General features: G+C 50.9%; 1 protein-coding gene across 3 annotated transcripts in view; it reads left to right on the top strand.

The window, feature by feature from the left end:
* Nucleotides 1-16732, top strand: part of GSG1L (GSG1 like) — a 238316-nt gene that overhangs the window by 132726 nt on the left and 88858 nt on the right. For 2 of the 3 annotated variants that reach the window (XM_021086439.1, XM_021086437.1), the window contains exon 3: nucleotides 14896-15048. The exons of the other annotated variant lie outside the window; for it this stretch is intronic. In XM_021086439.1, coding sequence (XP_020942098.1) covers nucleotides 14896-15048 — 153 coding nt within the window. The remainder of the gene's footprint in view (nucleotides 1-14895; nucleotides 15049-16732) is intronic. 3 annotated transcript variants of the gene reach the window in all.

A 16732-nucleotide genomic window follows, 5' to 3' on the forward strand; every position in this document is an offset into this window, starting at 1 on the left:
CCAAAAACCAAAAAACTCCTAAACCCATTTTTTGGAGTTCCCTGGTGGCCTAGGGGTTAAGGGTTTGGCATTGTCACTGCGGTGGTGTGGGTTTGATCCCTGGCCTGGGAACTTTTTATGTGGTGGGTGCAGGAAATAAATAAAATGAAATGAAAACAGTTTTCAGATAAAAATGGCTTCCTCAGATGCCATGAGGTCCACAGTGCAGAAAAGGGGTAGAACCCCTGCAGAATGCTGGGCCCCACTCCTGCCTATTTCTGTTGCCAGTGCTGTGGGACCTTGCGAAAATCACTTTCCTTTTCTATGCCTCAGTGTCTTCATTCGTAAGGTGGAGCCTGTAGTGCGCGCTCGCGCACACACACACACACACATGTCTTTTTTCTTCGTTTTTGGCAGCCCTGTGGCATATGGATTTCCCAGGCCAGAGAGCAGATCAGAGTCACAATTGCCACCAACACAGCAGCTGCAGCCATGTGGGATCCTCAACCCGCTGGTCAGGTGGGGACGAACTGCGTCCCAGCGTTGCAGAGACGCCACTGATCCTGTTGCGCCACAGTGGGAACTCCTGTAGCACCTATTTTGGATGCTTGTTGGAAGGAAGCAGCCAGGCCACCCAGAGATTGTTAGGAGGGGTCTTTCTTCCACTGTCACACAGGGAGGGCCTTGGGGCCAGCCGGGCTTGTCTTGCAGGGGGAGCTGGGCTGGCTGGCTTTTGAATCCTGGTTCTGCCACTGGGATTCAATTAGCTGCCATCCTGGGCTGGGTAATTAACCTCTCTGTTCTCAGTTTTCTCTCATCTTTCATTTGGAAATGATAGTGGCTGCAGCTCGTGGTAACTGCAGATCCTTAAACCACTGAGCGAGGCCAAGGATTGAACCTGCCTCCTCATGGACACTATGTTGGAGTCTTAACCTGCTGAGCCGCAATGGGAACTCCAGAATCTAGATTTTTCAAGTGATTTTCCCATTTTCAAGTGTTGGAATCTAATTCAAAAATTTAAAAATACTACACAAAAGACAAAAAAAAAAAAAAAAAGGAATTCCTATCGTTGCGCAGCAGAAAGGAATCTGACTAGGAACCATGAGGTTGCTGGTTCAATCCCTGGCCTTGCTCAGTGGGCTAAGGACCCTGCGTTGCCGTGAGCTGTGGTGCAGGTTGCAGAAGCAGCTCGGATCCCACGTTGCTGTGGCTGTGGTATAGGCCGGCAGCTGTAGCTCCGATTGGACCCCTAGCCTGGGAACCTCCATATGCCGTGGGTGTGGCCCTAAAAAGACAAAAAACAAACAATAAATAAATAAAATAAAATAAATAGAAATACTACAAACAAAAAAACAAACAACACAAAAAAAACCCCTGAAAAAAACAAAAAACAAACAAAAACCCCCCAAAACCAAAATACAGGAAACAAAATAAAAAATCTCAAAAAGTTGTCTTCAAACCAGTTTTCTGACCTGGTCTGAAGACAAATTTTTGACCCACCCTGTCCTATGTCCTTTGCTGCCTAGCAACCCCCATTTTTGAGATGGGAGAATGGGGAGGCCCAGAGTGGTTAGAGGACTTGCCCAAAAGATGGGGGGGGGCACTCTGGGGGAGGGGGCAGACCTCAGCCTTGGACATCTGAATTCTTCCTACCACACTCTTTCTCCCAGCCTCCTCCTCGGGCCCTGGCCTGCGTGGGCCAGAGCTTATCTTCAAGGCCTGCTTCTGGATCCTAAAGAGAAAGAAAAATCACTGTGCTCTGACACTGAAGGCCAAGGGCGCCATGACACATCTAAAATGTCAGTGACTGTCCCTGGGTTCCAGCAGAGCCATTTCTAAAGGGCACGTCTGCCAGAGTCATTTCTAAATTGACAAGGACTGGAGCCTTGTGGAACCTTGGGGGCCATCAGGCATTGTCAAAATCTGTTCCAGTGATAAACTCATATATCCAATTAATTGTGAGCTCAGAGGAGAACCACTTGTTTCTCTGGGCCCAGCTCATCAGCTTGATACGCCACTGCTTACCGAGGAGCCTCTGATGTGCCAGGAACTAGACTGGGTGGGCTGGGTGAGGGGAGGGCAGTCAGTGTGCAGCCACGATCTCTTTTAACTTGCCCAGAAACTGTGTGAAATGGGTGGTGTGGACTCCGTTTTCTATCCAAAGAGACTGAGGCTCAGAGAGGTTAGGTCAGGGTTCAAGGTCAAATCTAGACCCTCTGGACCCCCCAAGTCCAGGCTCCTTCCCTCTCAGTGAGGCATCTAATGAAGAAGCTTCCTTCTTTGCTGAGGTCAGTCTTGGGGCCTTGGGGTAGTCAGGAGAGGCTTCTTGGAGGAGGTGATCTGGAAGAAAGAAGATGTATTAGTTTCTTGCAGCTGTTGTAACAAATGAGCCCGCACCTAATAGCTGAAAATAACATGGATTTATCTTAAAATTCTGAGGATCAGAATTCTGCATGAGCCTTATGGGCTAAAACAAAGTGTTGGCATTTCTTTCTGGAGGCTCCAGGGAGGACCTGTTCCTTGCCTTTTCTAGTGTCTAGAGTCTTCCTGATTTCCTTGGCTCGTGGCCCCCACCACTCCAACCTCTGTGTCTATTGTCACATCTCCTATTCCTGATTCTGATCCTCTTGCTTTCTTCTTTTAAGGACCCTTGTAATCACATTGGGCCCATCCAGTTAATCCAGGATCATGTCTGCATCTCAAGATCACAATCATGTCTGGCAGGTCCCACCTGCCATGAAAGGTACCATATTCACAGGTTCTGCATATTAAGATATGGACACCTTTGTGGCCATTATTAAGCTTCCCCCAGAAGAGGACAACTCTTCAAGGACAAGGGCATGCTGGAGTGGCCATGCAAAAGGGGACGTGGACTGTTCAGCAAGCAGCTGGGGCTGAGAGTGGAGGAGGGCAGGGCTGCTTACCCAGTCATCAAGGGTACAGATCCTGTATTAAGACACTTGAGGAGTTCCCATCATGGCTCAGTGATTAACAAATCCGACTAGGAACCATGAGTGGTGGGTTCGATCCCTGGCCTTGCTCAGTGGGTTAAGGATCTGGTGTTGCCGTGAGTTGTGGTGTAGGTTGCAGACATGGCTCGGATCCCGCATGGCTGTGGCTCTGGCGTAGGCCAGTGGTTCCAGCTCCGATTCGACCCCTAGCCTGGGAACTTCCATATGCCATGGGAGCACCCCTAGAAAAGGCAAAAAGACAAAAAAAAAAAAGACGCTTGAACTTCACCCTCTAGAGCAGTGCCCCTCACACTGGAAGCTGTATCCAGGTCAGCTGGGGATCTGCTTAACAAGTAGGTCTTGAGTCAGTAGGTCTGCTTTGAGTACAGAGGCTCTAGACAAGGGCGGTTCTGGAAAAGATGGTAACTGACACAGAAAACAGACCCACCCATGCCCTGTGTTTCCAGAGCCACATGCTGATGGGCATTTGAATGGCACTCCATTCCTAGGCACTTGCCCAACATTTTTGCACATCCAAGAGAGGCCACCTAGGCCTCCAGTCAAAGCCTAAAAGGTTCTTTCTGACCCATGAAAGGAAAATTCCCAGGATCATGACCTTGGGTCCCTCCCCAGTCCTCTCAGGCCCTCATGGACAGGATGGGGGGAGCTGGAATTCTAGATAAGATGAGTCTTGGAAATAGCCCTTTTGGACCAGTTGAATCAACCTGGGCATATTTTTAGAGCTGGATGCCTTTCTTTTGAATCTGACTCTTTGAAAATTGGCACCCTCATGTGTGGGGTGGCATGGTGTTTGCTAGAACCCCCTCCTCCCTGAGGAAGCCAAAAAACTGGAGAGTTTGCTGTATTTTTCACTCCCACATGCAGGTATCAGGAAGGACCATGCGGGGTCTCCAAACATGGTATCGCTGCGGAGAGTCAGGGAGAGGAATGACCTTAGACATTGGGGGGGGGGGCTGTAAATTCAGATGCTCACGAGAGCTGAGCAGGAATCATGAAGGCGTGAGGGAGGCTGAGTTGGGGGCCCTGTGCTGATCCAGAAGTCCATGCCCTGTTGGAGGGACCCTGTGCGGATGGAATCCTGCAAATCCTGCATTCGGGTTCTGCATCCGCCCATGTCACAAACAAATCCAGAAATCTGGATTTTTATATGAAGTCTCCTATTTTTAAATGTTGATAATGAATTCAGATATTTTTAAAATACTGTGTGGGCCAAACAAGACGATTTTGTGGGCTGGCTTTGGCCTGTTGGCAGCTTGCTTGAGAATCCACTTGTTTGACCGAGAGGGAAACTGAGGCCTCCAGAGGCACCGGGACCTTGCAGAGGTCCCCAGGCATCAGGGCTGGAGCTCAGGGCTGTAGACGTGCAATGCAGCCACCATCTTCAGGGCAAGCCCTTTATCCCCAAACTTAATCCCTGTGCCTCTGATATAGAGTCATCCCAATCAAAGCAACAACAACAAAAAGCAAAAACACCCAGTGGAGGTCCCGTCTTGGCGCAGCGGAAACAAATCCGACTAGGAACCATGAGATTGCAGGTTTGATCCCTGGCCTCACTCAGTGGGTTAAGGATCTGGCATTGCCATGAGCTGTGGTATAGGTCACAGACGTGGCTCAGATCTGGCGTTGCTGTGGCTGTGGTGTAGGCCTGCAGCTGTAGCTCCGATTAGACCCCAAGCCTGGGAACCTTCGTATACCATGGTTGTGGCCCTAAGAAAGCCCAAAAAACAATCTATGCAACACCGAGCAGCCTGGGAGCTGGAAGACCCCACCCCACCTCCATCTCCATCTGCTCCCAACCTGCTTTTTGACATGGGCACATCCTACCTCCTCTCTGGGCTAACTTATTCTCTGCAGGTGGAAGGCTGAGGGCCCCGTGACCCCCAGAGTGCCTCCCCATGGTTCTTGGAGGCCTCTGGCTTTCTCCTCCAGTCCCTGCGGGTCCCTGCCTCTGAGCTTCCAATATTGACATTTCATAAACAGCAGCTGTCATGGAGCCTCTGTTTCCAGTCTCAGAGGTCCTGGCCCGTGTCGTTTGCATGATTTAACATGCTGAGTTTCAGAGGGCGTGTCACCAGCCCACAGCCAGCAGCCACCATGCCACGACTTATTGATTTGACATATTAAACACATGGATCTGGGAAGGAAAAGGGTTTTCTCTTAAAATGTCATTGCGTCTGGGGATTTCATGTGATTTCGTAACAGTCCTCCTCTGCCCCCGTCCCAGGGAGGGTTTTAGGTGTCCAGGGGCTGAGATGCACTTGTTCCAGGATGCCTCCTCCTTGGCTGCATTCCACGGCAATAACAACGATGACAACAATTACAGTAATGGCTAGTGCTCTTGCTATGCGCCGAGGACTGCGCTTAGCACTTCACTCAGCCATTGACTGGCTTTATCCTCAGCACAGTCCCTAAGTGGCCACTGGATCTATACGTGAAAAAACAGGTACATCAGGAGATTCCACTTGCTCAAGTCTCCCCAGCCAGGTAAGTGGCAGAGCGAGGTGTCAACTTAGGTGGCCTGGCCCCCGTCCGTGCTCTTCACCCCTATGCTGCCTCTTGTAATTATTGTAATTGCTAACAATTACCCTAATTAGGAAGTAATAGTAATGCTTAGCTTTCTTGAATACTTTCCAGCTGTCAGGCTCGCGTGACTTAAAGATATCGTCCCATTTAATGCTCATGACACGTCTATTTGGCCCATTTTTCAAATGAGGAAATGGAGGGCAGAGGGGCAAGCCCCAGCTTAGGGGGGCCTTCAAGAACCCCCCTCACACCTTGAAGACCTGGTTCCACCTGTGAGTTTCCCCTCAGCCAAGGAGCTGGGCTGGAAACTGTCTCGGCGAGGAGGGCTTCCTGGGCAAAAGGGAGATCGTTCTTGCAAACCCATCAATTCCATCAATGGAAGGTCAGAGTTGGTGTCATGAAGATGTTTTTTAAAAAGGCAAAAAGTGCAGCTAACAGGATTAGCTGTCACCCCACAGGCCCTGCACCTGATGAGAAATTCTTTCATTTCTTCGGCCCCGGGAGGTCACCAGTGCTTAGCTGCAAATCGAGCCATTAGCGGCAAGTTTCAGAGACTTGAAACAATCGTCTCTGTGATTATTGAGCTTTTCAGGGGTGGCACCAAGGCTCCCTGCTGATCCTGCCTTGAGGCTGCCAGCCCACTGTCCTTCCCAGCTTCCTTTCTTTACACGTGCGAGTGTTCCATAACACTAAGAGGGGGCATTGATTTTTAGGCCAGGCACTGGGCAATGATTCCCAATTGTTTCATTATTCCCATTCTGTCTTCTCTCTCTTTGCCAGAGGCCAACAAGGAGAGTCTAGCATTGACTCAGGTTTTTCCGGAGTTGACTCACCTTTTTCTATATACATTTCAAAGCTGAACTGCAGGAGTTCCCTCTGTGGCACAGTGGGTTAAGGATCTGGCATTGCTGCAGCCGTGGTATAGGGGAGGTCGAAACGGCCACTCAGATTCAGTCCCTAGCCTGGGAACTTCCATATGCTGTGAATGTGGAAAAAAAAGAAAGAAGGAAGGAAAGGAAGGAAGGATGGAAGGAAGGGAGGGAGGAAGGAAAGATGGAAGGAAGGAAGGATGGAAGGAAGGCAGGAAGGAAGAATGGAAGGGAGGGAGGAAGGAAGGAAGGCAGGAAGGATGGAAGAAAGGAAGGATGGATGGTAGAAAGGAAGGAAGGAAGGGTGGAAGGATGGAAGGATGGATGGAAGGAAGAATAGAAGGGAGGGAGGGAGGAAGGAAAGATGGAAGGAAGGAAGGATGGAAGGAAGGCAGGCAGGAAGGATGGAAGGAATGAAGGAAGGATGGAAGGAAGGAAGGGTGGAAGGAAGGCAGGAAGGAAGGATGGAAGGGAGGGAGGAAGGAAGGATGGAAGGCAGGAAGGATGGAAGGAGGGATGGAAGGATGGATGGAAGGAAGGAAGGCAGGAGGGATGGAAGGAAGGAAGGCAGGAAGGATGGAAGGAAGGGAGGGAGGACGAAAGATGGAAAGGAAGGAAAGAAGGAAGGATGGATGGAAGAAAAGGAAGGAAGGGTGGAAGGAAGGATGGAAGGATGGAAGGAAGGCAGGATGGAAGGAAGGCAGGAAGAAAAGGATGGATGGAAGAAAGGATGGATGGAAGGAAGGATGGAAGGAAGGCAGGCAGGAAGGATGGAAGGAATGAAGGAAAGATGGAAGGAAGGATGGAAGAGAGAAAACTGCAGATCAGCAATGCTCATATCTGAATGTGTTTCAGCATCACCTGGAGGGCCCATTAAGACCCAGCTGGGCTCCACTCTCAGAGTTTTGGATTCAGTATGGCCCAAGAACTTGCACCACAAGTCCCCAAGTGCTGCTGCTGCTGCTGGTCAGGGGGCCATGCTGAGACCACTGGCTTAGATCACTACTCTCATTGGTTCCCTTGAACCAAAGAAATGATGTGCCGAGGAGGCTCCCTGCAGGACACAGAATCCCCCAAATGGTTCAAATCAAGGCACTTAAAGAGCTCACAGAGCCGTGAGAAGGGTTAGAGAACCTTAGGCCCCCCAAAGGCCGACGACAGAGGGGAGCTATTACCAGCCTTGGGTGGTAAGAAAAAAAGGCAGAAAAGTGTTCTGGAGCCTGTAAATAGTAGCCAAGACAACAGAGCTGTAGTCATGGGCAAGAGGGTGAAGCTCCTGCCAGAGCAGTGGACACAGTGGGGGCGGGGGCAGAAACACCTCTCTCCTCCTGTGCTCCGTGCTCAGATTTCCAGCTGGTGCCCCCCCACCCTTTGCTGACTCAGAGGGCCATGGAGCCTGGGGATGCCAATCTAAGGAGTCTGCCCCCTGGGACACAGAGCAGGGTGGGGGGTAGAGAGACGTGGTCTGGGAGGAGAGGGAGAGGATGGGCATGGTCCTGGGCACAGAAGGCAACTGGCACACTGTTGCTGATGTCTGCCTAGGTGCTGCTGAAGAGCTGAGCCCTCTCCTTGTTTTGAGCAATGAACACGTGGTAGGAAGGTGTTAAGGACACATGAGCACTAAACAGAGATGCTTTCGATTAGAGCTGATAAGAATCGTAAAACGAATGGAAATGTGACTGTTGAGTAGCGTTTTCAGTCTTTGATTCAGACAATTTAAGGTTATGGTTCTTCACCCTTGACGCAGGATGGGGTTCCCTGGTCCTAGCACTTGATGCTCCCCACATGACGGATCAATACACGAGGGTTGGGGTTAGGAATTGTGACTTTATTCGGAAAGCCAGCAGACTGAGACGATGGAGGGACTAGTGTCCCAAAGAACCATCTTACCCATCAAAGCTTCTTTGATACTAAAAGGGGAGAGAGGGTGTGGTTGATTGTTGCTAACTTCTTGGTGCGGGAATCCTTTGTTCTTGCAGCTGCCCCAGTAGGTCGGGTCATGATGTTTCTGTAAACCTCCCACAAGACAAATGTTATTCTCTGTTCTGCAGGGGTTTTGTTTTGTCTTTTTTGCCATTTCTTGGGCTGCTCCCACGGCATATGGAGTTTCCCAGGCTAGGGGTCGAATCGGAGCTGTAGCCGCCGGCCTACACCAGAGCCACAGCAATGCGGGAATCCGAGCCACTTCTGCAGCCTACACCACAGCTCATGGCAATGCCAGATCCTTAACCCACTGAGCAAGGCCAGGAATCGAACCTGCAACCTCGTGGTTCCTAGGCGGATTCGTTAACCACTGTGCCATGATGGGAACTCCTGTTCTGCAGTTTTAAATCTCTATATGAATCGAAACGTGTTACACCTTTAAAGGCCAGAGCCTGGAGAATGGGCTACCCTATCTATTTCAGGCTGTAGGCAAAGACAATAGGATACAAAGGTTAAAGTAAAAGCAGCAGATTCAGCATATAGTCATATGTGTTCTTCCCTATTACAGTGGCAAACACAGATTTGAAGGTACCCTCCCCTCCCCACCCCCACCCCCTGCCAGTGTTACCCATCCAGCGTTCTTATTCATCAACTTACATTGGGCATAGGTTGAGGGCTGCTGCTGGGTTGGAGGGCAGGATGGTGCAATCCCCCAGAAGGTGGGAGGTGGGTCCTGATGACCAGGGCAAGCCCTGGGGCAGAGAGGTGCTGGCAGGTGGGCAGGTGCATTGATGTGCTGTGGGCAGGGATGGGTACAGCACCCACAGTGTCATCTTACAGCCCCCTCTTCACCCCTCCCTGGAGGATTTTTTTTTCCTTCTGAGGGCTGCACCTGCGGCATATGGAAGTTCCCAGGCTAGGGTTGAATCGGAGCGACAGCTGCCAGCCTACACCACAGCCACAGCAACGCCAGATCGGAGCTGCATCTGCGCCTTTGCTGCAACTTATGGCAATGCTGGATCCTTAACCCACTGAGTGAGGCCAGGGATTGAACCTGTGTCCTCATGGATCCTAGGCAGTTTCCTAACCCCTGAGCCACAAGGGGAACTCTTCCCCTGAAGTACTGATGTGCCTGTGGATTCCACATCCACCCTTTTCTCTTTTGCTCTACATGCTTTTGGCAGGCATCCATCTCTAACATCATGGCAAACATTTAGTGTGTGTCCCCGTCTTGCCAGGGCCCCTGGATCCCTGTCTGAGCGCCAGCTGCCTCCTGACATCTCTGCTGGAGACTCTGCACATGCAGCAGTGGCCTTGTCACCTTCCTGCCGTAACATTGTCCTGTTCTTACTGAAGAGCAATGACCATCTGCTTATCTAGATGCCTGTGCTGGAAATGTGGCCCCGCTCTGGACTCCTTCCTCTCCTTTGCCACTGCATTCATGGGTCGGCAATCCACTGAACTCATCCCTCTCTGGAGTTATGGGGCTCCCCACCTGTCCACACCTCCATCGTTGTCAGGGCCCAGGCCGACACTGTTTCTCCGTGGAGTGTGGCCAAAGCCTCCAGCGGGTCTCCCAGCCAGGCCCCCTTCCAGAGCCAGCCTTTCTTTGCTAAGGCCTTTAGGATGGCACCTGCCTCTGCAGCATGGGCCAAGCCCATCTTCCTCAGCCTGGCTCTCAGCATCTTTAGTGCTTACCTGCTGTTCCCTGAGGCCTCCTTCCCCACCACACCTGGTGGCCAGCTGGGCTCAGAGTCTCTGAGAATCCCCTCCACCACCGTAATCCCCCTTGATGGCCATCTTCTTGCAGGAATCCTGGGTTTTTGCCAGGAGGTGGGGCACACCCACAGCCTATGGAAGTTCCCAGGCCAGAGATGGAATGTGAGCCACAGCTGCAGCCTAGGCCACAGCTGCGGCAATACCAGGTCCTTAACCCACTGCACCACAGGGGAACTCCTGATTCAGGAATCCTTTGAGATGCTGGCAGGCACATAAATGAGTGCTGTAGCCAAGGACCCCTACTCCCCCAATATCCCTCAGGGGCCCCCTGTGACCAGCCCCAGAGCCAAGAATGATATGACTTCCAAGTGGCCCCTCTATCCTGCCACCTTGCCACTTCCTACCCATGATGGTTCCTGGAGTCAGAGAGGCCTGCGTTTGCACCCAGACTGACTGTACCACAGTCCAGCTGTGGAGACCTGTTGCTTAACCCCTCAGAACCCAAGTTCGCTCATCTGCAAAAGGGGTGCTGCCTTGCTGCCTTGCAGGTTGTTGGGAGGCTTGGGGATAGCATGCACGTCAATGCTGGCGTCTAAAGCCAGAGTCCCAGGAAGCCAATCTATGTGCAAATCATTTATAAAGGAAAGGCCCCAGGGGAGAGTAGGAGTGGAATTGGGAGAGCAAGACAGGGACAGGAGGGAGGCAAGTGACGAGAGGCTGTCAGGCCAGGGCCCAGGAGGGCAGTTTTCCGTCTTGGCCCCCTGGGGGTTTTGCAGTGTGGGTCACCTCCCAGATTTTCTCCACCAGAGCCTAAGGGCAGGACCACTGGTCAGCCACTGGCTGACAACGGTGTTAGTGCAAGTCTGCGTGCCCAGCGCGCAGTGAGGGGCCATACAGGCTGAAATGTCAGCGTTTGGACTAGAGAAAGGTTTATGGCAGGGCCATGCAAGGAGAGGGTGACTTGTGCCCCCCCAAATATCCCAAACTCCTCCAACCAAAATTGCAAAGTATTTTTATTTTTTTCTTATGTATTTATTGTATTGCCATGTCATTTATTTTTTGAATTGTTTTCATAATGATTTTTCTGTTTTCCATTATAGCTGGTTTACAGTGTTCCGTCAGTTTTCTACTGGACAGCAAGGTGACCCAGGCACACATACATGTATACAGCAAAGTATTTTTAAAATTTTTATTTATTTATGTTTTTTACTCAATGAATTTATTACATTTGTAGTTGTACAATGATCATCACAATCCAGTTTTATAGAATTTCCATCCCACACCCCCAGTGCATCCCCCCACCCCCGAAACTGTCTCCTTTGGAGACCATAAGGTTTTCAAAGTCTGTGCGTCAGTATCTGTTCTGCAGAGAAGTTCATTTTGTCCTTTTTTCAGATTCCACATGTCAGTGAAAGCATTTGATGTTGGTGTCTCATTGTATGGCTGACTTTACTTAGCATGATAGTTTCTAGGTCCATCCATGTTGCTAAAAATGCCGGTGTTTCATTCCTTTTAATGGCTGAGTATTATTCCACTGTGTATATGGACCCCATCTTCTTGATCCACTCCTCTGTCGATGGACATTTAGGTTGCTTCCATGTCTTGGCTATTGAAAAGAGTGCTGCAATGAACATCAGAGTACATGTGTCTTTGCGAGTCATGGTTTTCTCTGGATAGATACCCAGGAGTGGGAAGCCAAGTATTTTTAAAGGCAAAGTGAGGGAGGGGCATGGTTGGTGGTTGCAAACTTCTTGGTGCGGGCATCCTTTGTTCCTGCAGCTGTCCACAAGGTCAGGTCACCTCCAACTTCAGAGGGGAGCTAAAGCAGAGGCTCTGGGGGAACAGCCAGCCTCTGGATGGCCCCACAGGGTCCTGCTCGGGTACAATAGCCCAGAGGGGAAAACAAGAAGTTCCCAGGCACTTTCTGAATGAAGATGGGCGAAATGAAGGCTAGTGTCTCAAAGACAATCCTCCAAAAATAGAAAGACTAAAATGAGGGACAAGGACATGGGTGGACCATGAACATTGTCCAGTCTGACTTGGCGTGTGATAAATGCCTAATAACCCTGGCCCTTATTGTGACAATGTGGCTACGCTTAGCATCACCACAGCCACGCAGCAACCACTCCACTTCTTACTATAGTTATTAATTTCCTTGGCTTGGGTGGGCTGAAACTTTCAGACAGATGCTCTGAGCCCCGTGGGTAGGTAGATAGGGAAATAAATCTGGCAGAAAGAAGAAGCCTAACCCCAGCCACACCGCGGAGATTCTAGTGCATGCTCTTCCACGGTGCACTTACTCCTGGAGCATCTCAACCCCGCACGCCCATCCCAGCTCCCATCCCATCTGAAAGAGCCCAGCCGGGTCCTGCTGTGGGGTGGTGGGTGGGGTGGAGGCTTGGCTTGGGGCCCACTTGGACACGATAACAGCTCCTGGGGGAGCGGGGGCGGCTCGGGGGAGGTGGCTGAGTCAGTGAGCGGCACAGTGGCTCCACCCACCAGCCGGGCAACAGCAGCTGGAGCCGGAGGGAAAGGCTGCTGGGAGGGAGATCAGGCCTCCCCCAGGGCAGCCACCCCCCTGGCACAGCCCAGCTTGGCCCTCCACCTCCTGCCTTCTTTTCCTCCCTGCTTCCTGGTGGGCCTTGGGCCAGCGAAGGGCCTCAGAGGCTGTGAGTGTACAGTGCCAGGGGGTGTTTTAACAACATCTAGGCTGCCAAGAGCGCATTATTCTCTTACTGCAATCCAAGGGATTGCCCAGGAGATGCGATATTTTTGTAGGGAAAAAAAGAAAAAAGTTCTTCAAAGCTCTGAAAGCCCTGTTGCGTTAGGAATGATATAGTGGGTGTCTGAGAATCTGGATCCTTCCTCAAGGAACAGACAGGGGCTCAGAAACTGCTCTGTGTTTGCCTCCTTCACTGGAGAGTGTACATCGGGTGTCCCTAGGACGTTAACACGGAAGGAACACTTTGTGCAAAGGCAGAGGAGTAGAAGAGAACGGGTTCGACAGCTTCAGAGAAGAGAAAAGCTGAGGATCAGGACTCTTGGTTGTCGGAGAGAAAAGTCCTCCTGGCTTAGGCCAAGACAAGGAGTTCTTGGTTCATGATGGAAAGAACAAATGACTGACAGCTTTAGGAATTGCTGGATCTAGGGGCTCAAACAATGTCCTACCATATGATCTTCCTTCGCCTCTCTGTGTGCTTTCCCTTGGCCTTGCCTCTGCCCTCGGGAAGGCCTTTGCTACTTGAGGCCCTCGCTTCCATCCTTACACCTCCCCAGCCTCAAACGCAGTAGAAACTATTGGGAATTTCTTTCCCAATAGTTGCAGCAAAATCCTGTGCCTGACTCTCGTTGAACTGACTTGGGTCATGTATCCATCTCTGGCTGACCAGGCCTGGTCCATAGTCCCTTCTGTCAAGTGTGGGCCTTGCTCCAAGCCCTGGGGTTAGTGGGGCTCGGAAGGTGAGTCACGTGATGTGTTCCATCTCCTACTTTCTGTGCTTTTTTCTCGGAAATCATATGTGCTTCCACAATTTCATTTCTCCCTCTAGCCTTGACCTCCACTCAGGGACCCTGGGCTCCATTTCCAGTCCCCACCAAAGTTCCTCTCTTCAGACAACAGTATTAACACCCACAAATTGAGCTTTCACTATGTGCGAAGCCCAAGCTGGTTATGTTACTGTGTAATTGACTCCTCGCAGCACCCCAATACTATGAGATAGGTGTTCTTATTGCCCCCATTCCAAAGGCGAGGAAACTGAGGCACAGGAAGGTTTGCTCCTGAACCAATGACTAGAGTCAGACAGGCACAGAGCTCTGATTGGCCAGATAATGAGTCATGTGCCCAAATGTGGAGCCAGGATGTGGATGGGCTGCCACTGAACTGCACAGATGGAGAGAGGAGAGGGGTTCTCTAAATAAAAAGCATGTAGGAAAAAGGGCGAATAATGTAGGATGGGAGAAATAGATGCCCCCTAAACTAGGTGGTGGCAAATGATGGTAACCCACTTTGGACTGGTGTGGGGGAAGAGGGAGCTGTGCTGTCTTAAGGAATAAAAGGAAAGTTTGGAAGCCAGATGGGCTGGAAGGATGGGGTGCAGCTGGCCTTCAGGAACAGCTGGAACCAGGCACTCACACTGTCAGAGTCCCTGGGCTCTGCTTTTGGCCTTTCTTCACTTCAGTGGATTCCACGCTCAGATTTCTAGAGAAGGGCTTGGATTGGCCAGTTCTAGGTCACATGATCACAATGGGCCAATAGGTTGTGCCCAAGAGGGTGGGCCCACAGCAGAACACGGCAGCTCCTGGGAGACCCACAAGGCTGAAGCTGAGGGAATAGCAGTGGTGGTTTCTAGAAAAAAGCGGAGTCGGGTACAGGGTAGATAAAAGTGCAGGTGTCCCTTACAGCAAACATGATGTATGTAAAAGCTGGGATGCTTATAGCTGCAGGCAATAGAGAACATCATACTGGCCAGCTTAGCCACCAGGAAGCTCTTAGGGCTGGTGGCTGGCGGGGGGGGGGGGGGGGCAATGAGGTCACCTTTCCATCACTCTGCTTAGCAACTAGTGTCAGTCTCATCCTAAGGCAGGTGCCCTCCAGGCCATGAGATGGTTCCCAGTGGCAGTCATCTAACAGATGAGAAAAGATGGCATATAGTTCACGTGCCTGGCGGGACCAGTAACCATCATTCCAAGAGCACCACGCTCTGACTGACTTAGGCAGGGGTTCCTGAGCCGGTCCGCGTGAGGAGGATGGTTGGCCATGATTGCCTTACCTCATCGGGACCCACCCTAGAACCCAGGTCTTCTCTAAAACGACTTGATTCCCCCAACCCGAGGGCATGGGGTCGAAGGAACGCAGGGAGAGTCCACCCTGTGTGTCTTCATCTCACGCCCTCCCTGCCTCCTCCGTGCAGGGGTCCTGTGGCTGTCGGTGGTCTCCGAGGTGCTCTACATCCTCCTGCTGGTGGTCGGTTTCAGCCTCATGTGTCTCGAGCTCTTCCACTCCAGCAATGTCATCGACGGGCTCAAGCTCAACGCCTTCGCGGCCGTCTTCACGGTGCTCTCAGGTAAAAGGGCCTTGGGCAACGCGGCAGGAGCGCACTAGCGCCCACCCTGAGCTCAGAGGCAAGGGAAATGCAGGCGGCGGCACCCCTCTCGGGCTAAGTCCTGATTGGTCCACCGGAGTGACCGTGGGCCAATCACCGCTCTTCTCTGAGCCTCAGTGTTGCAATTTGCAAAGTGCGGTTTGTTGGCTTCCTTATACTTTCATTCAGCCTTGTTTATTGTCTCGTGGGCCGGATAATGTGCTATTAAGTGCTGGGGTTATGGTAATGAATGGAAACAGACAGTTCCAGTGCTTCATGGAGTTTAACACGTTGGGAGAGAGGTGAATTAGCTAGAGATGTATTCAAGATGATGAACCCCACGTGGATGCGTGATGGATTGAATTTGTGGCACACGGGAGAGGGAGGTGATGCTGAGATGGGGCGGACGGTGGTGTCGTCCACCGGGATGTAAACGGGGAGTGGCGGGCACATCACTCCTCGGCTTTAGCTTATTTGCCCTTGAGGCATCCATGGGGAGATGGCCAGCGGGAAGCTGCATGAAAAAACACATTTGAAAAAGCTCAAGGGTGAGTGTGGCGTGAGCAAAGACGGTGGGCAAAGGCCAAGGATTATGAGGGGTTTAGGAAGAATGAGATGGTGGCGGCAGCATCTGACTTTGGGAGGTGGAGACAAGACTCCAAGAAAAGGTCACTGGATTTGGTGGCCAGGCGCCCAGAATAGTTTCAGCAGATCCTGGGGGGGGGGGGGGTTAGGTGGAGGGCTTGCCAGAAGGAAGTAAAAGGAGCCTGCAAACCATAACTTCAGGAGGCCTGACAGCTAGAGCCGTGGCTTGGCTGTGGATGACATCTGTTCCTAAAAAGCCAAATGTAAATTGAATTTCTATAAATCTAATCCTATTCTTCATGCGCCGGAAGAACCCTCTATTTAATGACACCGAAATGATGAGCCTTTTGGTGAGGGAAATAATCACCCCCTAATTGAGATATGTATATGTAACAGAAGGAGCTCTCAAAGAAGAGAATTCAGGAAATTAGAAATTAGAGCATGCTCCATAGATCAGAACATGTGCGTTGTCGTTCCCAGGATGTGGGAAGTCTAACCAGAAGAGTCAAGAGAAGCAAAGAAAAATAGTGTGATCCGTGCAGCACAATGTTGATTTTGGCCCCCGTTTACCCTGTTTTCAGCTATTCCAGATCAAGAGACTATTTATTCGTTTTGTTGTTGTTGTTGACGATGTTACATGTGTCTATTATGCTTGAAATCAGTTTTCACTCGTGGTTCTTTTTTCATATTTTATTTAAAACTTTAAACTTTTTTTTCTTTTTAGAGTTTTACCTGCAGCCTATGGAAGTTCCCAGGCCAAGGTTTGAATTGGAACCGCGAGCTGAAGCCTACGCCACAGACACAGCAACACCAGATCCCAGCAGCATCTACGACCTGTGCCACACCTTGGGGCAACACCAGATCCTTAACCCACTGATGGAGGCCAGGGATCGAACCTGCATGCTCACGGACCTTGTGTCCGGTTCTTAACAAGCTGAGCCACAAGGAGAACTCCTTTTTTTTTTCCCCATATTTTATTCATTTACTCAACCAACGCTCACTGAAGGCCTGCTGGGCTCCAGGCACTATACTAGATTTGGGGGAGTTGAAGACAAAAATAATGACTCAGTCCTTGGCTTCT

The sequence above is a fragment of the Sus scrofa genome, chromosome 3 (assembly GCF_000003025.6).
Source record: "Sus scrofa isolate TJ Tabasco breed Duroc chromosome 3, Sscrofa11.1, whole genome shotgun sequence".
Taxonomy (NCBI): domain Eukaryota; kingdom Metazoa; phylum Chordata; class Mammalia; order Artiodactyla; family Suidae; genus Sus; species Sus scrofa.